This window comes from Dromiciops gliroides, chromosome 2 (assembly GCF_019393635.1).
Source record: "Dromiciops gliroides isolate mDroGli1 chromosome 2, mDroGli1.pri, whole genome shotgun sequence".
Lineage (NCBI taxonomy): Eukaryota > Metazoa > Chordata > Mammalia > Microbiotheria > Microbiotheriidae > Dromiciops > Dromiciops gliroides.
The window spans coordinates 60,570,120-60,596,880 of NC_057862.1; the positions used below are offsets into that span (position 1 = coordinate 60,570,120).

The 26,761-nt window shown below is 45.5% G+C and overlaps 1 protein-coding gene across 9 annotated transcripts in view; it reads left to right on the forward strand.

Moving 5' to 3' along the window:
- Window positions 1-26,761, forward strand: part of ZMIZ1 (zinc finger MIZ-type containing 1) — a 469,106-nt gene that overhangs the window by 381,772 nt on the left and 60,573 nt on the right. For 8 of the 9 annotated variants that reach the window (XM_043990032.1, XM_043990041.1, XM_043990031.1 and 5 more), the window contains one exon: window positions 24,401-24,545. In XM_043990032.1, coding sequence (XP_043845967.1) covers window positions 24,401-24,545 — 145 coding nt within the window. Of the gene's footprint in view, window positions 1-24,400; window positions 24,546-26,761 lie in introns of those variants that run through there. The other variant, XM_043990042.1, reaches the window with a different exon arrangement.

The following is a 26,761-nucleotide window of genomic DNA, read 5'->3' on the forward strand; positions in this document are numbered from 1 at the left end:
GGAAGAGGGGCTCAGCCAACTTGCCCCCTTGGGATTGGGGAGGAAGCAGCCAATACCTTCTGCTCGGATGGGAACCTAGCAGGCATATCCCAGGGAAGGGCACACATCCAGGGCCTTAAGGACAAAAAAAATACTCCACAGAGCTTCTCATTTGTCCTGGCCCAGACTGGTTGAAGGAATTGTGATTGTTTAGCCTGGAGAAGAAAAACCTAGGGAAGATAGGATTGCTTTTTTTCTAGTATTCAACGGCCCTGGCCCTGCGGCAGAAAAATCAGGCCTGTTCTGCTTTGTTGAGGAGGACAGATCTAGCTGAAGGAGGCATGAAAGTTTTAGAGGCAGACTCTTAAGGGGACTTAGCTGCCTCAGAAGACAATTTCCCCTTCCCTGCCAGATGTGCCTGAGAGGGGATTCTCATGCAGGTGTCTTCTGAGTTCCCTTCTAGCTGTGAGACTGTGCAGATGACAGATCTTCCCTTATTCGTCTATAAGCTCTTGTCTTTTGCCTTTCTTTGTATCCCCAACACTTAGCACAGAGCTTGGCAGAAGGGAGTCATTTAATAAATGCTTCTTTATTTGATCGAACCTTTTTTGTGACATGAACTCCTTTGGTGTTCTGGGGAAGCTTAAGGACCCCTCCTCAGAATCTTCTAAAATGCATAAAACATAATATGTAGGAAACAAATAATAATTGTCGTTCTTTCTGGCTAGCTGGCTAGCTGGCCTTCTAGCTACCAAGACCCCAGGTTAAGATGAAGGTATATGGGGCAGCTAGGTGGCACAGTGGATAGAGCACAGGCCCTGGAGTCAGGAGGACCTGAGTTCAAATCTGGCCTCAGACACTTAACACTTACTAGCTGTGTGGCCCTGGGCAAGTCACTTAACCCCAATTGCCTCAAAAAAAAAAAAAAAAGATGAAGGTATATGAGAGGCCACTCAAGGCACACTTGGAAAGCCAGAGAAGTTAGTCTTGGTGGTCCCCCTGCCACTCCTTTCTCCCCCGTTTCCCTGGCATGTCATTCCCTCTTCCTGACCCCCAAGATTTCCTGCCTTCTGAAGCCCTCTCCAACCACCCGTCTCCCCCAATCAACTGGAAAAGATTTTGCCTCTGTCATTTACCCTGGCAACTTGTTCACACTAATGAGTGAAATCTCCTAGGTATTCTCCATTTACCTCTAATTGTAGAATAAAAGGCTTTGTCTCCTGTTAAAGAAATTTCAAGCATCAGCAAGCAAGTGAGGGAAATATTTAAGGGCCAGGGATACCTTCTTCGTGGCCCCTGAAATCATACTATGCCTAAAAGTGATCTGAAGGTAAAACCCCTTTATTCCTTGTAGAATGTCTTGGGGGACTGGGGAAGATGCTGCAGGAGGCTGCCTCCTTCCCTAGTCTGCAGAGTCACCTGTTAGCGCATTGTCTCCCCCACTACACAGGCACCTCCTTCAGAGAAGGGCCTGCCTTTTGCCTTTCTTAGTATTCCTAGCACTTAGCACAGTGCCTGGCACATAGGAGAGTAAGAAATGGTTATTAACTTAGTTGACTCATAACATAGGGAAGGAGAAACCACTAGAGAAAGATAGGACAAAGAAAAACAACCTGTGTTAGCAGAAAGAATACTAGACTGAAAATCCTCAAAAGATTTGGGGCCAACTGTGCCCTTAACTCGCTGAATGGGCAAATCTCATCCTCTTTCTGAATTGTGTTTCTTCACCTGTAAAATGGGGGGTAATTACTTATCCTGTTATTAATATTCATCATGATCCCTATTAATGATGAATTCCTACTGTTAATGGGAAGAACCTACCTGCATTAGAGGATGAGGGTGTGGGGGAAGGTGAGGATTAATATAGGATGAAAGTGGTGAAGACATTTTGACTAAGTGTGAACTTTCTGAACCAACAATATAATCCCATCGCACCCCTTTCCTCCACAACATTTTCTACCTGTTTCTTGAAAGCTACCCTTTAGGTAGTAAAGTATCCCTTTAGGTCTCAAGCTAAGGTTTTCTATTTCTGGTTACTAACCCCCCACCCCACTCCCAAATGACCACAGCAATCTTACTGGATGCCCTGTTTATTTCTGCTATTCCGATGGCCCAGATTCCCCCCAGAGCCCCTTCCCCACGATGGAGTTGGTAGCCACCCTTGCCTTCCACTCTTGGCATCCCTGTGGCCCAGGAGCCTCTTCCCAGTGTCTGTGAATTTTTCCATGTTGAACACCATTCATCTGTCCCCTGTTCTCAAGGACCTTTTTAGCCAGATGAGCGGCTGCCCTATGATATCTAATGCCCATTTGTTTCCATTTCGAGGCGTTGGCTTCTCTGGCTGGGTATTGTTTGATAAATTGTTCTGATCTTGCTTCTCATCCAAGCCTTTGGACCTTCCTCTGTAGGCATCCTTTTCCACTCTGCTCTACCACCCGCTGTAGTCTCCCCTCCCTCCCTGACTCCAAAACTTTCCTGGGCTGGAGAGTAAGCTCTTGTTGCCTGACACTTCTCATCTTCCACATCAGATTTTTCTCCAGCCTCCGTAGCTTCTGCAGGTTCCTCATTTCTTGTTGGCCTCACCTGAGATGCTCCCCCCCTTACATTCCCTAGTAAACTTGTCTGGTTCCTCTGACACTCGTGATTACAAGATTTCAGCCTTTGCCTCTACATTCCTACCTCTCTTTCCCCATCACTTAGAGTCTAAGCAAGGTCCAGTGCATCTCGGATCTTACCAGCTGAACTTGTTTTAACTTGAAGAATCAGAATTCCAAGTCAGGATACCTCAGTTCAAGGGCTTGCTCTATCTGTAAATAATTGGGGCAGATTAGAAGATATCTAATTATCTGTGACTCAGATAGGGTAAAGAATGCAAGTTGAACCCTAACCCAGGAGGGTCCTTGAGAAATTACAAAAGTGATTCCCGCCATATTTGGGTGGCTGTCGAGTCTTCTGTTTTAGCCCAGATTAATAACACGTTCTATGCCCTGCCTATAAGATAATGATAATAATCAGTCACATTTACCCACAGACACCTCCCAATGGTTTACACAGTACTCCCCCTACAAAAACCCTTTGAGTTAAGATAGGGCAAGAATTAGAATTCCCATTTTGAAGTCAGAGAAACTGAGGCTCAAAAGGGATAGGTGATTTGTCCAAGGTGGCCCAATTAGTGTTACAGCCAAGGTTTGAGCAAGTTTCCTAATTTTTTATTTATTTATTTTGGTGAGGCAGTTGGGGTTAAATGACCTGCCCAGGGTCACACAGCCAGTAAGTGTTAAGTGTCTGAGGCCAGGTTTGAACTCAGACCCTCCTGACTCCGGGGCCAGTGCTCTATCCACTGCGCCACCTAGCCGCCCCAAGTTTCCTAATTTTAATGCCAGTAAGACTATAGGCAATGACAGGGGGAGGGGAGAAGAGATATAGGGGTGCTAGGGAAAGATGAAGAAGAAGTTATCAATGCGGACAGGATCTTCTCTCAAAGTGATAGTCTAGGCTAAATGTGTATATGATTTGAGGAGGCAAATCCATAATTCTGGACACCCGAGCTTTCACGGCTGCAGAGAACTGGCGAGAGGAAAATTTGGAGGGTTTTACTTTTTTATTTTAATACTGAAATTTTTTAAATAATATTTTATTTTCCCCCAATTACATGTAAAAACTGTTTTTAACGTTTGTTGTTGGTTTTTTAAAGTTTGAGTTCCAAATTCTATCCCTCCATTCCTCCCTTCCCTATCCCTGAGATGGTAAGCAATATGATATAAGTTACACCTGTGCAACCATGTAAAACATATTTCCATATTAACGCTGAAAATTTTTAAATTAACATCTTTTGTTTTTATAGCATCTTCATTTCTGAAAAGGAAACTTGAGAGGCAATATAGTACAATGCAAAGGACCAGAGGCAAAGGACCTGGCTTCAAATTCAGACTTGCCACTTAACAGCTCTGGACCTCTCTGGGCCTCAGTTTCCTGGTCTGTAAAATGAGGGAGTTGGAGTAGATGACCTCCAAGGTCCCTTCCAGCTTTAAATGTGTGATCCTGTGCCTCCTTTTGCCCCTAACCGTTGAGGCAGAAAGAGAGGAAAACAACTAGTTCAGCCCCACTAACCAATACCATCAACTGAGGCTAACAATGTATCCAGTATTCATGGCCATAGATTCTCCACCTCTGCAAAGATCCCTTGTTTCTCTGAGGAAGGCGCTCCTACTTAGAGTGACATAAACTGGAGAGCTGTTAATGAATTAGCAGGTTGGGGAGGCAAGTACTTGGGGCAGCTAGGTGGCGCCATAATGCAAAGAGATCAAATTTGGCCTCAGACACTTCTTAGCTATATAACCCTGTTTGCCTCAGTTTCCTCATCTGTAAAATGAGCTGAACAAGGAAATGGCAAACTAATCCGGTCTCTTTGCCAAAGAAAATTCCAAATGGGATCACAAAGAGTCAGACACAACTGAACAACAATGAGGCAGTATCAGAAATGCAGAATAAGCGGATTCTGGAGAACATCCCAAAGACTTAAGGCTTAAGGCTTAGGGGAGATCAGTAAACCTGTTGAGTTCTGCTGCTACCTCACCCCTTGGTTTTTTTTTTTGTTTTTTTTGCGGGGCAATGGGGGTTAAGTGACTTGCCCAGGGTCACACAGCTAGTAAGTGTTAAGTGTCTGAGGCCGGATTTGAACTCAGGTCCTCCTGAATCCAGGGCCGGTGCTTTAACCACTGCGCCATCTAGCTGCCCCCCTCACCCCTTGTTTTAAAAGATTCTTCCTAGGAAGGAAGAGCTTTGCGGACATTTTTGTGCCAGGCTTAACTCTTCCCAGCAAGGATATACACCAAAATGCAGCAAAAATTCTCACAGAGCTCCAAAAACTGTTTCTGAGCTGGAGAAAGTCTTTCCTTTTTCACTGTAATCTCCCAGAGCTCCCCCTCCTTACACCCCATCCCTATTCCCCCTCCCTTATTGCTGGTACTCAGCACCCAGGCTATTGCCTAGGGAGTCTGGGGGAGCAGGATTACCTCTGGGAGAAGTCCTAAAATAGCAAGAAACCTCAAGCTTCCAAACAATCATCCCTGTAGAATTTAGAGGAGATGCATGAGGGGTTAGCCTTGGGCTTTTCTGAGATTTGGGGAAAAGGCACAGGAACAGAGATGATGTTTGCTGAAGACCTAACATAGATTCCACAAACCTCTCTAAAGCAGCCAGCCTTGGAAGGCTCCATTGGCATCTCACTTTCTCACCACGAGAATCCAGGTTTTCTTAGAATGACAGGATCTAAAAGTTGGAGAATTCCTCGGGTCCATCCAGTCCTTACCAAAATGAAAGAATAGCCCCTTTCTAAGATATTGCTGATAAGAGCCTTTCTTTAAAGACTTCCAGTGATGGGCACTCACTATATTTCAGTGATGGGAGCCCATTCAGTGCCTGGGCAGCTTTATCACTTTGTTTGAGTTGAAATCCACCTCACTGTAACTTCCTCCCATTTCTCCTATTTTGTCTTGCAAAGCCAGGAAGAATTAATCTACTTCCTCTCCCACTTCCACATAACAGTCAAAACATTTATCAAGTGCCTACTATGTGCGGGTCACTGTGAGAAGGGCTGGGGATCCAAATACACAAAAAGGAAGATAGTGCCTGCCCTCAAGGAGATTATAATCTATTTTTATTTATTTATCCATTCATTCATTTATTCGTTTGTCTATTTATTTATTTATCTATTTATTTGTTTGTATATTTTTTGGTGAGGCAATTGGGGTTAAGTGACTTAGTGCCCAGGGTCACAGAGCTAGTAAGTGTCAAGTGTCTGAGGTCGGATTTGAACTCAGGTCCTCCTGACTCCAGGGCTAGTGCTCTATCCACTGTGCCGCCTCCCTGCCCCTAGGAGCTTATAATCTAGTGGGAGGAAGACAATACATTAAAAAAGGAAGCTAAAAAGTGAGGTGGTGAGAGGGAGAGAGCTGGCTGATGCAGGAAACATGATGAAGTCCAAAGTTGTACAGCTGGGTGGGAAACAAAGAGCTTACCTGGCCCAGGCACCCTCCTTGAATGGGAGTTTTGGAAGGAGGTTCCCTCTCTGCCCTCCAATAGGAAGGACCCTGGGGGAAGAGATTCCTGAGGAACCTGAGTGCCTACGGGGCTGATGGATTTGTTACAGCTGTGATGGCCCGCTTCCCCAGCCCACAGCCAAGTCTCTTCATTTCCCTTCTGAGCATCTCTCATTTCTCCTTCCACCCTTGAGTCTCCTCACCCACCATGGCGGCCCCTCTGCTGGACCAATTATTCTCCTCCCTAAAGTATGCTGCCCCCAAACTACCCACCAGTATTCCAAGTGCGAGCTGAAGGGAGCCATCTTTCCTTTGGAACCAAAAAAACGTGAGACCCTAAGAATGAGGAAGGCTGTTTTTTTCCCCACTCTGTGCTTGGCATCTCCACAAGAACACTCAGGGACAACAGCCTGGCTGTTATCTCCTTCCTTCTGAATAGCATGCTCCTTCCGTTAGCTCTTTGGGCAACCACATCACACTGTTGAGTCATAGAGAGCTAAAAATTCCCAGGTCCCTTTCTTGAGACCCTTTTCTCTTCCATCATTGTTCTCTCCTGGGTTTCCTTTCCTAATAATACCTCATTAGGATGCTTCGTAGTTGTTCATCACACCTTCACAGGTGTTGTCTCATTTGGCCCCCACAGCCGCCCTGTGAAAGAGGGAAGGAGGGAGGGAGGGAGGGTGTTGTTATCTACATTTTTCAGATGAAGAAATGGAGCCCCAGGGAGATTAAAAGTGACTTACTCAGAGCCACCTGATAGGTCAGTAGAGAGCCAAGGCTAGAACTCAGGGATTCCTTTCCTGGGGTGCATACCACTGGGCTATCCTACCTGTCATTTCCCCTCTCCTTCTCTTAGTAGTAAATATATGTAAAAGTTGACAGTGTGCCTAGGACTGTGGTGATTCGATTTGAGAATGCTATTTTGAGTAGTAAGAAACCTTCAGGCTGGGGAGGAGAAAAATCAGGCCTTAAGAAGACACTGGAGGTCAGTGCCAAAGAAAAGCTAGAGAAGGTACTTCCTCCCCACCCCACCCCACTTTTGTTGTGTGAGTGTGGAACACTGCATATAATGGCAGGCTTTGATATGTTGGCTGTTTGGCTGAACTTCTTTCTCTCTATTTTTTCTTCTTTATCATGAAGGATGGCCCTCTAGGAGCAGGAGTGGGGAGGAAAACACTGGGAAATGTAGGTGATATCAAAACAAGAGATCTCAATTAAAATAAAAGAGGCGCTGGAGCCAACCTCGGCCCCCTCCCTTTTGGTACAGTCATGTTCCTTTTCATTCATACCCCACGATTTGCTCAGCCATCCCCCTCCCGACCAGCACCCTCTCCAGAGAGCGCTGCTGTGACATTTGGTCTTATACGAGGGGTTTCTTTCGGTCATTGATCTCAGAAGGCTAGATGCTGGTTCGATGGGTAGAAACAGTTTAGTGACTTTCTTACACAGTTCAGAATTGTTCTGAGCCTCTTGGTGCCACTGTCCTTCCTCATTTCTATACCTCCAGGGCCTCCCAGTGTCCCCAGGTGGCCTTATTTTCTGTTTAAAGGAAGTATGAAGTAATGATGTGAGCTGTTGTTTGCAGCTGCCTTCCTGGGAAGCCAGCGAGGGGGGGGGGGAGAATGAGGTGGAGAGGAGGAGGAGGAGGAAGGGGACCCACAGGGGCTCTTCTTACTAGAGAAACCACAATTGCAAAGCTATAGGAAATCCCCACCAAGGTTTGCCTGCTTTCCTTCCTTCCTCCATCCCCATCCTTTTTTAATATTACTTTCCTGCTCCCCCAAGTTAAAAGACAGAGAGCCTATGGTGAGTGGTTGGTGGAGATGGTGGCTGGCCGGGAGAGAGACTGGGCATTCTTGGAGTCTCCTGCCACTCTAGCTGCAGAGGAATGCAGACTAGATGGTTCAAGGGGGTTCCCTGTTTGCTCTCTGTACAAGCCTCCCCCCCCCCCGTCTGGGCTGGGGAGCCCCTGGTTCAGTTTGAGCACAGCCCCTACGTTCCCCACCAGAGCATCCATAGCTCTTGGCACAGGTTCCCATTTGGGTGGGGGCAGGGACAAGAGCTCCAACCACAGATAAGTGAGAGGAAAGAGCTTCGACCCCCCTGTCCGCCCTCCCTCCCTCCGGCTGCATTTCCTTCTCTGGGGCCCAGTCTTCTTTTCAGTGGTTGCAATAATATATCAATTAGGGAGCACGGAGGGAGGGGGGAGCCATGGTGGCGGCAGCGGCAGCAGCTGCTGCTAGAAGAATTGATTCTTGCTTCCTGGCACCACGCATTTCTGCCTGCGTAGCAGCACATGACATGGTTTCACATGCTGCCCCCGTAATGCTCCCGTCAGCAGCTTCCAAAGGAAGAGCTGAAGGGAGGAAGAAAAGGGAAAGGGGCCTCTCTGGGAAGCTCATGAAGCAACTGGACCAGGGTCATCAGAGTCAACTGCTTGGATGGCATATGCAAGACTAGGAGTTGTACTGGGAATCTGCCCGAATTTACAAACGTGTGGGTGGGTGGGGACACATGATGTAGGAGGATGCATCCCCTTGGTTCTGTATTTACAGACATAAGCAGGTATATACGTGATGAAGGTGGGCAGATCCCTTGGTTCTGTGTCACCTTTAGGTGATGTCTTAGAAAGGGTGGAAAGAGCCTCGGAATATGGCATCAGGTGACCTGGGTTCAAACCCAACCCTGACACTTAGAGGAGAGGCAACTCCACACAGTGGAAAGAAGAACAATGACTCTGGGGTCAGAGAAACCAGATTCAAATCCCACATCTCAGCCACTTACCACCTCTGTGACCTTGTGCAAGTCAACCTTGCCAGGCCTCAGTTTCTTTATCTGTAAAATGAGTGGGTATCCTCTGAGTTCCCTTCCATGTTTGAATCTATGGTCGTATGATCCCATGAGCCTCTGCTGGCTTACCTTGGGTGAGCCATTTCCTTTTTCTGGATATGTTTCCCCGTTTGTAAATTGAGGTGGTTGACCTAGATGATTTAAAAGGACCCTGCCTGTTCTAGCATTCCGTGATTCATCGTTCCTTATTCCAAGTTGGTGACCAGATTTATAGTAGTCAGAATGAGGTGAGTGATGGAGCACATCATCTCTGCCCTGTGTTTTTGTTTTTGTTTTTATTTGTTTTGTTTTGTTTTGTTTGTTTGCAGGGCAATGAGGGTTAAATGAATTGCCCAGGATCACACAAGCTAGTAAGTGTCAAGTGTCTGAGGTCGGATTTGAACTCAGGTCCTCCTGAATCCAGGGCCCGTACCTTATCCACTGCACCACCTAGCTGCCCCCTCTGCCTCGTTGTTGGTTTTTATTATTATTATTATTATTATTATTATTATTATTATTATTATTATTATTATTATTATATGTTTGCTTTGTTTTTGTGGGACATTGAGGGTTATGTGACTTGCCCAGGGTCACACAGCTAGTAAGTGTCAAGTGTCTGAGGTCAAATTTGAACTCAGGTCCTCCTGAATCCAGGGCCAGTGCTTTATACATTGTGCCACCTAGCTGCCCCTCTGCCCTTTTTTAAGAGTGAAACCAGGGCAGCTAGGTGGCACAGTGGATAAAGCACCGGCCCTGGAGTCAGGAGGACCTGGGTTCGGATCCGGCCTCAGACACTTAACACTTACTAGCTGTGTGACCCTGGGCAAGTCACTTGACCCCAATTGCCTCACTTAAAAAAAAAAAAAGAGTGAAACCAAGGGGCATCTAGGTGGCACAATGTATAAAGCACTGGCCCTGGATTCAGGAGGACCTGAGTTCAAATTTGACCTCAGAGACTTGACACTTACTAGCTGTGTGACCCTGGGCAGGTCACATAACCCTCATTGCCCTGTTTAAACAAAACAAAAAAACAAAAGTGAAACTAAAGCCCCAAATAGCTCTTAAACCTAAGGCCCAAAGGACATGGCCAACAGACACCTACTGATCACCTGCCCAAACCTTGGGAGCCCGGGCACTTCTCTCCCTGTCTCATCCTCTCGGACTGGGACAGAATAGAGTGGCTGATCCAGGATAGGCATGGCAGGCTGGGAGTTTGCGGGAGAGAACAGGTGTATGAAATCAGCGTTTCTTCTCTGATACTATGTTGCTCCTTGGAAATTTGATAGAGGTTGCAGGCTCAATAAAAGGGAAATTTTCCTAAGAATTAAATCTGTCCAAAAGTGAAATGGGCTGTGTACTGGAGATGGTTGTTGGATTGTTCTTACTTGAATCTCTTAAAACTGTGATGGGAGGGGGGCAGCTAGGTGGTGCAGTGGATAGAGCACTGGCCCTGGATTCAGGAGGACCAGAGTTCAAATTCGGCCTCAGACACTTGACACTAGCTGTGTGACCCTGAGCAAGTCACTTAACCCCCATTGCCCTGCCCCCCCCCAATAAAAAACAACAACAACAAAAAACCCTGTGATGGGGGAAACCCCTTATTTGGCAGTGTGGTAGAGGGAATTCTTGTTTGGATAAGGGTAGGTAGCCTTTGAAGGCCCTTCTGACTCAAGATTCTTTGGTCAATTTAAGCATGGCCCTTCCTTCTGCCTACCCACAACCCCTCCCACCTCTCTGTCTCTGGCCATTGTTTCTCCGTGGCAATGGTGATTTTCACAGGACAGGGGATTTCTCAGGAGGCATAGTATGAAATGGGCTAGTTGCCAGGGAACACAACTCAAAGGAGAAAAAGGAAATGGATAAATACAAAGAACTGAAACTCCTTTGGGGAGGAAAGTAGGTTTGGCCTGCAAGTGTTCTGGTAAGTCCAGACTTCCCCTAAAAAATGGAAAGAGAGAGGAAAGTTTAGTAGTGAGAGTTCAGAGGAGCATTTTTGGCACTCTCCATTTTAAAAGAGACACTGCGGGGCAGCTAGGTGGTACAGTGGATAAAGCACCGGCCCTGGATTCAGGAGGACCTGAGTTCAAATTCGGCCTCAGACACTTGACACTTACTAGCTGTGTGACCCTGGGCGAGTCACTTAACCCTCATTGCCTCTCAAAAACAAACAAATAAATAAATGAATGAAAATAAAAGAGACACTGAAGGAAGGGAACAACAGAAATGATTGATTAGAGAAAGTGATTAGTAGAAAGTGAGTGATTATCATGCTATTTCCTGGTTCCTCTCTGTGTCTGTTTCTCCTTTTATTAAGCACAGTCTTATGCGAGGCACTGGAAGAGATGCAAGAGAAGAAAGGCTGACCCCTGAAGGGGCCTTAGTGTCTACTTAAAGAGAGAAAACAAACACCCATGAAACCACATTCAATAATATAAGGGTTAAGGCTTTTAATGACATAGTTCAATCCCTAAACCAAGGAGTTTAGAAGAGAGAGAGATCATTGAGGGCTGGGGGAGTTAACAGCTGCTTTATGGAATAATAACACCACCCAAGATGGACATTTGCCCAACATTGTGAGGTTGGCAGAGTTGTATACTTATTGAAACCATTCCAACCTCACCCCAGCCCTGTAGGGTAGGCACCACAGCTATTTATTATCCTGATGAGGCTCACAGAGATTAAATGACATACCCAGGGTCACACAGCTAGAAGTCAAACCCCAGTTTTACTCACTCCAGTTCCAGGGCTCTCTATACACTAGCCCAAGCCATCTTCCATAGAAATGATCAAAAACAACTTCTTTTCTCTTTATGGAAGATGAGGCATAAAAATGTAGGATCACAGAATGTCAAAGAAGGAACCTTCCCAACCATCTGGCCCAGCTTCCTTTTTTCATAGGCAGGAATCGAAAATTGTTAATTGCCATTTGGCGAATGAGGAAACTGAGATTGTTAGGTGGTTTTTCACAGGTGAATGTCATTGTTACCCTGCTAGACTGTAATCTTCAGGAGGGCAGAGACCCCATCTTGTGCTATTGCACATGCCCCATTGGGCTGAACATATATTTGTTGCTGTTGTACAGTCGGGTTTGATTCTTTGTGACCCCATTTGGGATTTCCTTGTCAGAGATACTAGAGTGGTTTGCCATTTACTTCTCCAGCTCATTTTACAGATGAGGAAACTGAGGCAAACAAGGTAAGCGACTTGCCCAAGGTCACCCAGCTGGTAAGTGCCAGATATGAACTCACAAAGAAGAGTCTTCCTGATTAGGTGTTACTAAATGTCATTAGGAATTGTTCCCCTTCTCTGGACCTCAGTTTCCTGATCTGTAAAATGAGCAGGTCAGAGCAGATTATCTCTAAAGCCCTTTGTAGCTCTGAGAATGGCAGGATTGTGACTTCTTTTAAGAGCAACAATCATGTCTTCGTCCCCTCTGAGTCCTCTCAAGACCTGGCACAGTGTCTTGGACCCAGAAGGAGTCCAGGATGCGTGTGATGAGTATCTAACAATGATTTCTGTAGCTTTCTGGGAAACTCTTCTCTGTGTGAGGGTTTCCTTTCTAGCGAGCTGTCTCCTTACCACCTGCCCAAGGCTTAGCATCCAGATTGATGGGTAGCCAGGATTCAGTCCCCTGCTACATGTGGGCTTCTCCTGCCTTAAATATCCCCATTGCAGTGGGATAATAAATGAGTCTGGCAAGCCTCCCACAGAACTGTCTGCCGCAGAGAGGATGCAGTAATCCAATTGGGCTCCCTCTGCCATCCCCCTGGGAGGCTGCCCAATTGATGTTACCTTGCTGCTGGTCTTCCTCTCTTCCTCCTCTGCATCTGGACCTGTAAATATAGTTTCTGCTTATAAATAACAGTTTATTTAGCCCTGCCCCTTTAAGAAGCATGGTCCTTAACAAGAGAAGGTGATTGACTGAGGTGATAAGCTGTAACTAATACCTGGGTCTCCTAATAGGTAAATAGATTAATGTGGGGATCTGCTCTATTTTTCTTTTATGGAGTGCTTCTGTGTGTCTGGCCGCCTCCGGGAGATGCTTACCCCAGCACTCTGGGATCCGCCCAGCTAAATCACCCAGTTCTAAGATTGGATCCACTGATGGGTGTGTGCATAAAGCAAATGAAATGCATTAGAAGATCTATAGGCCTGCATTGATCCCTTCTCCTGCCACCCTCCCCTCCTAGCCAGAAAGAGCCATAATAGGACGAAGTCCTTCTGCTTTGACTATTTTTCTGTCTGCAGTACCACTGTTCAGTCATTCTTCCGCATTTCCAATCTTAGCCTACATTTTCAGCCCACTTTCTTTCCTTCGCATATTCAGTGAATCACAAAGCCCTGTTGAATTTTTTAAAAATTCTTATTTTTTATTGATTTGTTGTTGTTTGGTCGTTTCAATTGTTTCTAATTCTGCCTGGCCCCATTTGGGGTCTATTGGGGGGGGGGCAATGGAGGTTAGGTGACTTGCCCAGGGTCACACAGCTAGTGTCAATTGTCTGAGTCTGGATTTGAACTCAGGTCCTCTTGAATCCAGGGCCAGTTCTTTATCCACTGTGCCACCTAGCTGCCCCCATTTGGGGTCTTGACAAAAATACTAGAGCGGTTTTGCCATTTCTTTCTCCTTTTACAGATGAGGCAACTGAGACAAACAGTTAAGTAACTTGCCCAGGGTTACACAGCTAGTAAGCGTCTGAGATTAAATTGAAACTCAGGTCTTCCAGACTCCAGGCCCAATAATCTATCCTCTATGCCACCTGGCTACCCCTTTTCATCAATACCTTTTGTTTTTACATCATATTTGTTTCTGAATATATCCTCTTCAACCTCCCAAATAGTCATCCCTTATAACAAAAGATTTTAAAAGGTAAGCAGAGGGGGACAACTAGGTGGCTCAGTGGATAGAGCACCAGACCTGGATTCAGGAGGACCTGAGTTCAAATCTGGCCTCAGACCCTTGACACTTACTAGCTGTGTGACCCTGGGCAAGTCACTTAACCCCCATTGCCCCGCCCCCCCAAAATAAAAGGTAAGTGGAGGTGGGGGCGGGGGAGAACCAGTTAAAAAAAAATTATCTGTTAAAAGTCTGACATTATATGTGGAATTCCATACCCATAATGCCCAAACTCTGCAAAGAAGCAACAGGGAGTGCTTTGTCATATCTAACTTAATCACAATCGTTTTCAAGCGTTCTGTTTTGTTGTTTTTCCATTTATAGAATGGAATTGTGTGATTCTATTATTTTTTTTTTAATTTAATTTATTTATTTATTTTAGTGAGGCAATTGGGGTTAAGTGACTTGCCCAGGGTCACACAGCTAGTAAGTGTTAAGTGTCTGAGGCCGGATTTGAACTCAGGTACTCCTGACTCCAGGGCCGGTGCTCTATCCACTGCGCCACCTAGCTGCCCCTGTGTGATTCTATTATAATTGGGTGATTCTATTATAACAATGTTGTAGTCATTGAATATATTGCTTTCTTGATTCTGCTCGCTTCACTTCGCATCCATCCCAATCTTCCCATATTTCTCTGTGTTCATCATATTCATTGTTTCTTACAGCACAATTAATATTCATGTGCCACAAGTTTTTTAGTCATTCCCCACTCAATGGTCATTGACTTTGTTTCCAGTTCTTTCCTCCTACAAAAAGTGCTGCTATAAATGCTTTGGTGTATGTGGAACCTTTCTCTTTTTGGCACTGACACCCCCCACCACCACCAACCTGTCATAGTAGGTTCTCTCAATAAAGAATATACATAATCTAGTCCCTTTCTTTTCCAAATTTCACATTTCTTTCTCTAGACCAGTGCTTAACTCCACTAACAATATCAGTGTACCACTCTCCACAACCCTTCCATCACTGGCTGTTCATTTCTTTTATTAGCTTTGCTAATTTGCTGAGTGTGAGGGGAAACCTCAGAGTTGTTTTGATTTCCATTTTTCTTAATATTTGGTAATTTGGAGACTTCACTTGTAGAGTCGTTAATAGTTTTTAATTCTTCCTTTGAGGACAATTTGTTCATATCCTTATTCAGTCTTGTTGGTTGTCGTTATATCTTGGATATCAGGCCATATCTTTTATAGTACTCAAGTGTTACTTCTTGGTCAAGCCCTTACCCTGTAGATCCCACAAAACACTTAGTTTTATAGCTTTCTGCACTATACCTGTGTTCAGATCTCACCTCCCCCTTCTAGACTGTAGGATTCTTGAGGGCATCACCCCCTTCCCAGCTCCTTCAAGGTTAAGGACTGTCTACTTGGCTTGTGTTTGTGCCCCTGGCGCTTAATGAACATAGTGGCCTGGATATATACTAGGTACTTAATAAATGCTTATTGGGGGTAGCTAGGTGGCGCAGTGAATAGAGCACCAGCCCTGGATTCAGGAGGACCTGAGTTCAAATCTGGACACTTAACACTTACTAGCTGTATGACCCTGGGCAAGTCACTTAACCCCAATTGCCTCACCAAAAAAAATAAAATAAAATAAGAATAAATGCTTATTGTATTATAGTTCTGGAATGGCTGGGATGACCTATGCCACCTTTCGAATAAAGGAGGCCCCCTTCTCAGTCTCTAGAATCGCAGCTTGCATTGGCTTAGAAGGAGATACAAAGCCATCAGATGATTGTGTTGTAGGCTGCCCATGATGCAAGGGGAGGGTATCTTTTATGAACACAAGTGTCCTGAGCACATCATCAGGCTTATGGGGTCAGTGACATTACCCTCTTCCTGGAGATTATACTTCCCCAGGATTTCCCTACAAAACCCTTGAGGTGGAGGGCTTTTCAGTCTCCCCACCTGTTCACTCTACTTTCTCCCTCATCTCCAGATCCAGTTGGTCTGATACCAGCAAGGAGTAGGGATTCCCTCCTTCCTCTTGGAGAGCAGGAAAATTCATAGCTGCCCAGGGCCCCACTGGCCCTTCAAGAGATTAAATGAGATAATGTCAGCAAACCTTAAAGTACAGCTAGTTGTAACGGTAGCTGTGGCAGTGGTGGTAATGGTCAGAAGCACACACAGAGAGATGAATGAAAACCCTACGTGGGGGCATAGAAACACAGACAGCTACACGGGAGGCACACAGATGACAAAGCCAGATGTGCCAGGCATTGCGCTGGGGACTAGGGATGCAAAGACAGAGACGATGTAATCCTGGACCTCCAGAGTTACATTCTATCAGGGAACACAATCTGTGAGTGTGTGTAGATGCGGATTTTGTTGTTCAGTCCTTTCAGTCATGTCCAGTGCTTCGTGACCCCATTTGGGGTTTTTTGGGCAGAGATACTAGAGTAGTTTGCCATTTCCTCCTCCAGCTGATTTTAAAGATGAGGAAACTGAAGCAGAGTTAAGTGACTTGCCCAGGGTCACACAGGGAGTAAGCATCTGAGGTTGGATTTGAACTCAGCAAGAGGGGTTTTCCTGATTCCAAGCCCAGTGCTCCATCTATTACACCACCTACCTGCCACATATATATGTATATGTGTGTGTGCGTGCATACATGTATATATGTGTGTGTACACACACACACATATACTCACACACGCACATAGTACTAGTTAGTTAAATGCCAAGTAAGGAGAGAGTACCCACATATCCTCTGACTCCCATACCTCTAGCATTTGGCAGGAAAGACCCCCCCCCCTTACCATTATTGTTGCAGAGCTCAACCCATCTAGGTTTATTAAGGTGAGATTTAAAAGTTTCTGTGGCCAAAACGAAACCCACAAAACCAGAACGTCATCTACCTATGAGCATCCTGGTGATGAACCTCTCCTAGTTCAATGAGGCCAATCCTTGGAGAAAGACACACAGTTCATCACTGAGCCTATATCGGCTCCCATTGACACAAAAATACCACAGACAGACATGAGCTTTTCTCCTACCTCTTTCTCTGATTCTGCCTCATTTTTCTCCTCTTTCCCTTCTTCCTTCCTTTCCTCCTTTCTCTCCTCCTTCCCCCACTCTTGCCCCCCCTCCCAGCTGCCTCAGATTTCCGTGGGGTGGGGGGAGAAGAGTTGTACGTCTCAGCATTTGTCTCCAAAAAACTTTGTCTTGGTTTAGACCATAATAAAACCCTACACTACCTCTGTTGACCTTGCATGGGGCAGGGGGAGGCTAGGACACAAGTCTGCAGCATCACCCTCACACCTGAGGGCCAGCAGCCCCTGCCGTAGGGAGGGGGCGTGTGATGAGAAGGGGAAGGAACCTGTCTGCAAAGTCTGTAAGAATCTAGCAGTGACTTCTCTCTTCCTATCCCTTATATATGTAGGAACACAGCCACCCAGGTTGTCCATAGCTTGCCGCCCTATGTTCACCTATGCCCCATACATTGCCTATGGTACAATATGTGTGTTATACAGAGTCTGTTTTACCCCATAGGTTTTTCTGTCTTCCATTACTGGCTGAATGGGGGACACAGGTTTGCCGTTGCTGCTGGGTGGGTTGGGGTTTTGGGGTTTTTTTCCTTCATTTAAGGAAAAACAGTTCCCTTTCTATATAAAAGGGTCTCTGTTAAATGTAAGGGAAAGATGGGGGTGACTTGGACTCAGCTCGAGTTTCTGGGTTCAGAGGCAGGCTGAGACGCTTACTTGACATTTCAGGTGAGGGGTTTGACCTGTGTCCCCTAACACACTCACTATCTAGGGGGTGAAGAGAAGCCATACCCCACCATTGTGCCAGGGCAGAAAGGGCCCCAAGCCCTTCTGCAAAGGCCATGTGGCCTTGTCAGGCGAAGGGGGGGAGAGGCAGCTGCCCGCCTTGCCTGCCAGCTCCCGGGCCAGTGCCATCTGGGGCTCTCCTTTCTACTGGCTTCTTTATCCCCTCCTTCATTATCCTGTGATCCTGGATTTCCCGTGCTCCGAGTTTCAATGAGTCGAGATGCACCCAGTGCCGCCCGCATTTAAAAGAAAGGCAGGAGCTAAGCATGCCAATGATGAATAGTGTAATCTGGAAATTCATATCTAGTTTGTTTTATTTTATTGAATGGCTGCAGGATGCGGTGTGCTTCCCCATCCAGCTGCTCCAGATGTGGGCTCTGCTTATATTTATATGAGAAGTGCAAAAGGGGCCAGGAAGTAACCTGCAGTCTTCTAGACAGATAATCACCAGTGTCAAGTGGCCCTCTCCTCTCCTCTCCTCTCCTCTCCTCTCCTCTCCTCTCCTCTCCTCTCCTCTCCTCTCCTCTCCTCTCCTCTCCTCTCCTCTCCTCTCCTCTCCTCTCCTCTCCTCTCCTCTCCTCTCCTCTCCTCTCCTCTCCTCTCCTCTCCTCTCCTCTCCTCTCCCTTCCTTTCCTCTCTTCTCCCTTCCTTTCCTCTCCTCTCCCCTCCCCTTTCCTCTCCTCTCCTCCCATCCCTTCCTCTCCTTCTCTCTTTAAGGAAGTGATATTTAAGGAGAAGCGGTGGGTGTTGTCTGCTTGGCTGTAACAAGGATGCCACACATACACACATCTGCATGGTGGCTCGTTCTGTGTCATAGGAAAGAAGGCCTCATAGTTTCCATGTGGCCATTTTCCATCCTCTCGCATCCATGTTACCTCTTTGTCTCCTGCTCACAACCCTAATAATAGATAGCATTTGGTTTTGTTTGCCTGACCTGGGGCCCAACCACCAAATTTCCCTCGTACTTATCTACTCGTCTAGATTGAGGGTCCATGGCTCATTGGCATGCACATACACACACACACACACACACACACACACACACACACACACACACACACACACACACACACACACCCCTGCCAAGTTAGCCCCTTGTGGGTTCTTTTAAAAAATGTTTGTGTCTTAGACCCCTGCAGCATTCTAGTGAAGTCTATTTAAAGTTCATTGTTGAAAATGTCAAATTTCAGTTTGCAGTTAGTGAAAATAACAGTAGAGTTTTTTCCCATCCAGGTTCATGGATTCTTCCCCTCCTCCCAAATCTGTCTCTGAACACTATCTGTGACTCCTAGGCTAAGAAGCCTTGCCTGAAAGTCAGTCAGCTGGGTTGGGTTGGGACACACCCAGACTGTTTGTATTTGAAGAGGGATCTTCAGGGAAGCTTTTTCTTCTCTTTCTGCAATGACCCTTGGGAGCCTAACCTGGCTTCAGTGGCTACTTACCGTGCCACACAGTGGGTAATTACCCTCAGCTGGGGAGAAGCGTAGAGGCAGCTGCTCCAGCCCTGCCATCCCATTTTACGTTAAGGCATTAGCCTTTTGAACAACCTGCTGCCCAGAAAGGGGTGGCTGAAGGAATGTTGGATTTGGGGGTTAGAAGGCCAAGTCTCAAATGTTGACTTTGCTACTTGTGAGCTCTGTGGCCTTGGAATAGTCACTTCTCTCCAGGCCTTTGTTTCTCCTTCTGGAAAATAATATCAATGATAATAACAATGACATCTATGTATGTGTGCATAACTATCTATCTACATATATATAGGCTGCTTTAAGAATTGCAAAGCATGGGGCAGCTAGGTGGCTAGGTGACCTGGATAAAGCACTGGCCCTGGATTCAGGAGGACTTGAGTTCAAATCTGGCCTCAGCCACTTGACACTTACTAGCTGTGTGACCCTGGGCAAGTCACTTAACACTCATTGCCCCGCAAATAAATACATAAATAAATGCAAAGCACTTTATAAATATTACAACTGTTATCTCATTGTATACTTACAATAACCCTAAGGAGTGAGTAGGCATTATTATTATTATTCCCATTTTATAGATGATAAAGTTAGAAAGAAGAGCTAGAAAGAGGTTAAGTGATTTGTCCAGGGTCACAAAGTAAGTGACTGAGGCTGGATTTGAGCTCAGGTCTCTTTTATTTTGGACTAGACAATATCTAAGATCCCTTTCACCTTGGATGGTCTGTGATCCTGTTATCTCCCAGGGGCCATGACTGCCTACCTCAGAGTCTGGCATTGCCAGCTGCACCCCAGGATGGAGGCTGGTAGCTGGAGTCTCAGGATAGGTTGCTGATTAAAGGAGAAGCTGCCTGTTACATATGATCCTCTGTATCTTATAGGTGACACAGTGACCTCTTCCCAGGACACAGACCATTTGAAAATAGTCTCATTAAAACCTTCCTCTAACACACTAAATTCAACTGGATTCTCTACAATGATTCTGAATAATAGCTTCCACCAGACTTACTGCCTGTGTGTGAATTCCTTCTACTGATTAATTCACCACTTTGCTACTCATACAGCCCTGTGCTGGACACTGGAGATGCAAAGATTTTTATTTATTTTATTTTTTAAGAAAGACACAGTACACGACCTCACAGAGCTGAAATTGTAAGCAATGAGGGACTAATGAGTGTCTTTCTTTATTAGAAGAGATGGAAAGTGTTAGCCAGTGATGCTGTTTCATTCTAAGGTTTTTAATCTTTCTTCACCCAACATTTCTGGCCTGACCCCATCTGTTTAAAAATTTATTGTCATCTTTTGTTTTTACATCACCAACATTTCCCAGTGTGAAGTGTTAGCTAGAAATGCTTTTCTTTTTTTATACTCACAAGTTGATCTTTCTTCACCCAACATTTCTGGCCTGACCACAACCTTGAGGGAAAAAAATTATTGATATCTTTTTGTTTTTACATCACCAACATTTTCCAGTAATTTCTAGGAAAGTCATTTTAACCCCCTTTTGGGTTCAGTTTCCTCACTGAATGAGGAGGTTGGACTGGATGAGTTCTGACACCCCTTTCTGCTCTGGATCTATGACCCTGAGAATATTCTCCCTCACTCTCCCAGAGAGCCATTCCTTGGGGGGGGGGGGAGCAGAGACATAGGGATAGGGAAGAGGGAGAGATTGAGAGAGGAAGGGAAGGAGGGAGGGAAAGAGAGGTGGGGAGGAGGGGGGGGACTGTTCAGCAAAATTAACCAAGCTAAAGAAAATGACAATTGTTTAGTGGTCCACTCCTGTGGTCCCCCCACTTCTACAAATACGCTGGGGGGGGGAGCTTTTCCTAGTTCTTTTGGTGCGGGGGTGGGGGGGATGTTAAGCTTGGGCCTGACCACATTCTAAAATTTCCCCCTAAACTAAGACTTTCTAATTATCCTCTCTAGAAATATCTCAGCAATTAAGCCACTTTGAGTGAGCTGAGCTACACACACAAAAAAGCTGTGCTCCCCCACCAGCCAGACACCAATGTTCTATGTATTGGTGTCCAGGTACCCAGGCGGATGAGCTAATAATAATAACAGCTGACATTTACATGGTGCTTTCGTGTTCTTTGTGCTCCAGGAGCTGACAGGTTACCCTACTAAATATTACATGGGAGAATGCCCGGAGTGGCCCCGGTCTCTTCTGACAGCCTTCAAGTTAGAATGTGTTACTTCAATGGATCTCTGATATTATCAGTGGGCATTTCCCCCCTTCTAGTGCAGATCACAGCGTCTCTAGGCTTTTTCATACTCTGTGCCTCAAATGTGAGCCTTTCTCTAAAATCCACATAGAATCCAGCCCAGGGATTCTTAGCCTAGGATTCCAGGAACTTAAAAAAAAAATTTGATAACTATATTTAAATATTACTGATTTCCTTTGTAATCCTATATTATTTTATGTATTTAAAAAGCATTATTGTGAGAAAGTATCTGGTGACTTCACCAGACTGCAAGGGTTTGGGGTGGCTGGCTGGAGGGGAGTCTGTGAAACAGAGAAGGTTAAGAATTCCTGACTTAGAGTTTGCCTGGAGGTTAAATGACTTGCCTAGGGTCATCCAGCCAGGATGGGTAAGAGCTGAGAACTACTTATGGCCAATGCATCAAAGGCCATCCTTCCGTTCTTTTCCTAGTTCATGGATGCTAGGTCAACTCTGTGGCTACCTAGCTGCTGTTCTTCACTGTCACCATATGACTGGTCCACCTTGCTTCTTGATCATAAATATCCTTGTCTTTTACACCATCGTTGGTAGCGTGCTCTTCCCAGCTCAATTCCATCACGTTTATTGTATGTCTTTCCATTGCCCTTTGGGATGTTTGGAGTTTTGGTTCTCCTGAGGTCCTGGAACTCCATGCTTCCTATTTGTAGAACATGTGTGGGAGACTGGGACTTTGATGACAGTTAACAGCTTAGGAACAATGGCAGCCACACACAGTCTACCAAGTCCTTTGTATTCCTCCCCCAATACTTCTGGCCCAAGTTATTTTCCATCCATAGCATTTGTTTAAGATACAAGTACTAATTTCTATAAAATTGGACTGAAAATAATATCAACCACAAGGTCATCTCACGCACATAGAATACTGCATACTTTTCCAAGTATTTCTGCAGCTCATTTACTCATTTGATTTTTGCAAAAACCCAAAGAGAGGAGGAAGTTTTCATTATTATTATTATTTTTTTAATTTTATTTTATTTTTGGTGAGGCAATTGGGGTTAAGTGACTTGCCCAGGGTCACACAGCTAGTAAGTGTTAAGTGTCTGAGGCCAGATTTGAACTCAGGTCCTCCTGAATCCAGGGCCGGTGCTCTATCCACTGCGCCACCTAGCTGCCCCTATTATTTTTATTATTAACATTGTAACCCTTCTTTCCTCCCAGGCTATACAAAAACAGGCAGTGGACTAGACTTGGTCTTCAAGCCTTAGTCTGCTAACCCCTATTACACATGCCCTCTCTTGAAAAATAGCAAAATAATATTATTATTATTTACATTTTCCATATGGGGAAATGAGTTCTAAAAAACTTAAGCTACTCTATATTAAATAATGGCAGAACCAGGTCACCTTTCTGGTTTCTAGACCTGGGCACATTTCTCTACCCTGATTTTGCAGTCCTTGCTCCTGCCCAGTTTAAGGCTGGCATCGTCGTCGGTTTCACTTCAAGTGGAGGCAACATGCACATACATGAAGAGACACAAAATGAACAAGGTAATTTTCCAGAAGAAAGCACCAGCTGCTGGGAAGTAGGGGTCCACAAGACTTCATCTACAAGGTAATGTCTGCTGAGAAGGAAACCAGGGATTCCAAGAGGTGAAGGTGAGGAACAGGCATCTCTTTCTTTGTGGATAATCACCACTGGATTTTAGCATCCTAGGCTTATAGAATGTTAGAGATAGGAAGCTTCCAGAGTTGGGTTTTTTGTTTGTTTGTTTTGTTTTGTTTTGCCACTTTAGACATTCATGTGCTCACAAAGAGACTTTATAAATCAGGAAGCTTGAGGAAGGTGAAGATCGAGATGTTCTTTGAGGTCAGTGGGGCTGCTTTTACTTCCTCCCAGCTCATAGTTCTACATCCTGCTACTCACCTACTCTGTGACCTGTGGGCATATCATAGACTTGCTGAGCCATCCTTTCTTAGTCACTCAGATTTGCAACCTTGGTATTATCCTCACTTTTCTTCCCTTCGGCATGTCCAATCTGTTGCCTTTTGTAAAAATGCAAAGCAATATTATTACTATCTCCATTTTCTATTTGGAGAATCAGGCATAGAATATGTAAATATTTCCATTACTCATGCAAATCCTAACCTCCCCACCCCTTATTGGATGGTTTCCATAAGTTGCTCAGGACCAAAAAAAAAAAAAAAGTCATGTAATGGCCTTTATTTTGGTGACAACCTGAGGCTGGTCCTTGGGTAACTGACATACAATCCATCATCCATCACCAGGTCCATATTCAAAGGCATTTACCACTTAGTGAAATTTGCCAAAGCTTGATTCCCACCGAGGTAGACCCATAGTCACCTCCCTATCATGATAAACCACTCATACTAGAGTGTAAGTGGAATAGTAATAATAATACACTATCAGCAAAAAGTTTTTCATGAACATTTTATTATCTTCTTGATCCACCTGCGAGATAGTTAGAACGATGTGATTTCTCTTTGATAAATGTGGAGATTTAGACCCAAAGAGGTGGATTGACTTGGCCCAAGGAACACAATACCCAATTCAAGGCTAGAATCCGGGTCTCAAAACTCATCTTTAGGGGCAGCTAGGTGGCGCAGTGGCTAAAACACCGGCCCTGGACTCAGGAGGACCTGAGTTGAAATCTGGCTTCAAACACTTGAAACTTACTAGCTGTGTGACCCCGGGCAAGTCACTTAACCCTCATCGCCCCCCTCAAAAAACCAAAAAAAACTCGTCTTCACCATGGGTAAGAGCCCTGTACCACAAGTCCTATGCCTGCCTGTTCCTCACCTTCACCTCTTGGAATCCCTGGTTTCCTTCTCAGCAGACATTACCTTGTAGATGAAGTCTTGTGGACCCCTACTTCCCAGCAGCTGGTGCTTTCTTCTGGAAAATTACCTTGTTCATTTTGTGTCTCTTCATGTATGTGCATGTTGCCTCCCTGATAGAATGTAAGTAAACCCTTCGAAGGCTTAATTTAATTTGTAATTTTTGTCTTTGTATTCCCAGTGCCTATAGTTGTGACTGGCACATAGTAGGTGTTTAGCAAATGCTCACTTGCCCAATTTGGTGACTAGATGATCTCTGAGACTCTCCATGAACATGGTCCAGAGTGCTTTCAGCTAAACTGCTTACTACCTGGGGAAGGGAGCATGGGATAGGAAGTGAGTGAAGAGCATTCTCTTAGGAAAGTAAATTAACCCATTGTTTGTATTTCCTTCCAGCTCTGCTCTCATCCTGGTGTGAAGAGTTGGGTCGGCTGCTTCTCCTCCGTCACCAGAAAAGCCGGCAGAGTGACCCTCCTGGGAAACTCCCCATGCAGCCCCCCCTTAACTCCATGAGCTCCATGAAACCCACGCTGTCACACAGGTGAGTCATTGTGGGGCAGCAGAGGGATTGGGGTGGATGGATTCTTGCTGACTTAGGATCAGCCTCAACGATTCTTGACAGTAGGAAGGTGGACGCCAGAGACGTCGGTCTCACAGTCCTAGCAGCCATCTACATATGGTCCAAAGATGTCCTTGCCAAGAGTTTCCCAAAGGGAGGGACAAAGCCTGTTTCTCCAGAACCTTCCTGAGGAGGTAGTATACACGTGTCCCATCAGACCAGGAGCTCCCCAAGGCCGTTAAAACGAGACTGGATTTTTTCTTCCTAATTGTGGAGCAATCCTGACCTTGGAAGGCTGTGCCCTAACCAAGGGAACTCCCTTTCTTTCCTTATCCCTTCTTCCAGTCTCTACAGGGAAACCCCAATGCTCCGACCTTAGGTAGACTAGAGAACAGAGAGATAAAGGGAGGCTTTAAAGAGGTCATTAAGACCGCTTCTCTGCCTTAGTTGGGGCTTTACTCAGTTTTCCTTTGGGAGGGTGCTATCTACCTCTCTTGAAAAGCAGTGGTCATTGATGGTTAGCTGGCACATTAGTTCAGTCAGTGCTAAAAGAGCCCAGCCAGAGGATGTGGCCATTGGGCAGCCAACTCTAAGGAAGCAGCCAGGCATGTCGGGATTGCCAGTTTTGCCCCCTAGATGTCCCAGCTGCTGAGTTCTCCATTAGGGCTGGCTGCTTTTCCCAGTTAATTATCCCAGAGGTTCCTACTTAGAATCCACAGTGCTCATGCCTGAACTTTCCAGTGGCCAACCCCTGAATAACCAGGCCCTCTCTATTCCCCAGTTTCTCTCCCGCTTTGGGTTGATGACAGAGATGAGGTTCCAGAGCAATAGGGTCCATGCTCAATTATCTGTGCTAATGGATGGGAGCAGTAGCATGAGTCAGCCAAAGGGGCAGATTCTCCCAAAGGAATTCCCGATGAACTTGGGAGCATGTTATGGGAGGACACAGACATCCAGGACTGCAAAGGAGCTCGGAGAATATCTGATCCAATCTCTTCAATTCACTGTTAGGAAAGGAAAGTGAAAGACCATTAAGCTTGTGTAAATCAAATCAGAGATTTGTCAAATCTTCAGATTGAGTGTTCTAACTTCCCACCTACTCGATGAAATCTTGTCTGGGATAGCGGGGACAAAGGGGCATAGGGTCCCTCCTTAAGCATTCCCAGGGACAGAAAACATGGACATCACAGGACAGACCTTTCTACTATTAAAAAACCCCTTCTGAATCCCCCCAACCTCCTCAGCCTAGCGGCAGCTGGGTAACCCAATAGACAGAGTGCTGGGTCTGGAGTCAGGAATACCCGAGTTCAAATCTAGCCTCAGACATTGACTAGCACTGCAACCCTGAGCAAGTTGCTTAACAACTCTGCCTGTTTCTTTACCTGTAAAACGGAGATTGTAATAGCACCTACCTCCCAGGGTTTCAGTGAAGATCAAAATGAGATAATATTTGTAAAGTACTCAGCACAGTGCCTGACACACAGTAGGTGTCAGGAATAGGTTTTCTACCTCTTTCTTCAAGATTATTGATAAATTAAGTGGAACAGAGCCCTGTGACAGACATCTCTCTAATTTGTTCTGTTAATCAAATTCTGTCATCCGGTCCACATTTCTCTGTCTTGATTTCTAAAGTTATAAGGATCATAGACTTAGAATTGGAAGGGACTGGGCAGCTAGGTGGTGCAGTGGATAAAGCCCCAGCCCTGGATTCAGGAGGACCTGAGTTCAAATCTGGCCTCAGACACCTGACACTTACTAGCTGTGTGACCCTGGGCAAGTCACTTAATCCTCATTGTCCCACAAAAAAGGAAAAAAAAAATTGGAAGGGACCTTCAAGGTCATCTAGTCCACCCTCCCTCATTTAACATATAATAAAACTGAGGCCTGGAGAGTAGTTTTAAGTGACTTGCACAAGATCACACAGTCACTGGCACAAGCCAGCACTTGATCCCATGCCCTCTGCCTCCACCTGCACATCTCTTTCCACCCTACGATTCTTCCCATTTCCCAAAAGACTCTGGCAAGTGTCTTGCTAAATGTTATGCTACTGGGGCAGCTAGATGGCGCAGTGGTTAAAGCACCGGCCCTGGATTCAGGAGTACCTGAGTTCAAATCTGGCCTCAGACACCTGACACTTACTAGCTGTGTGACCCTGGGCAAGTCACTTAACCCCCATTGCCTGCAAAAAAAAAAAAAAA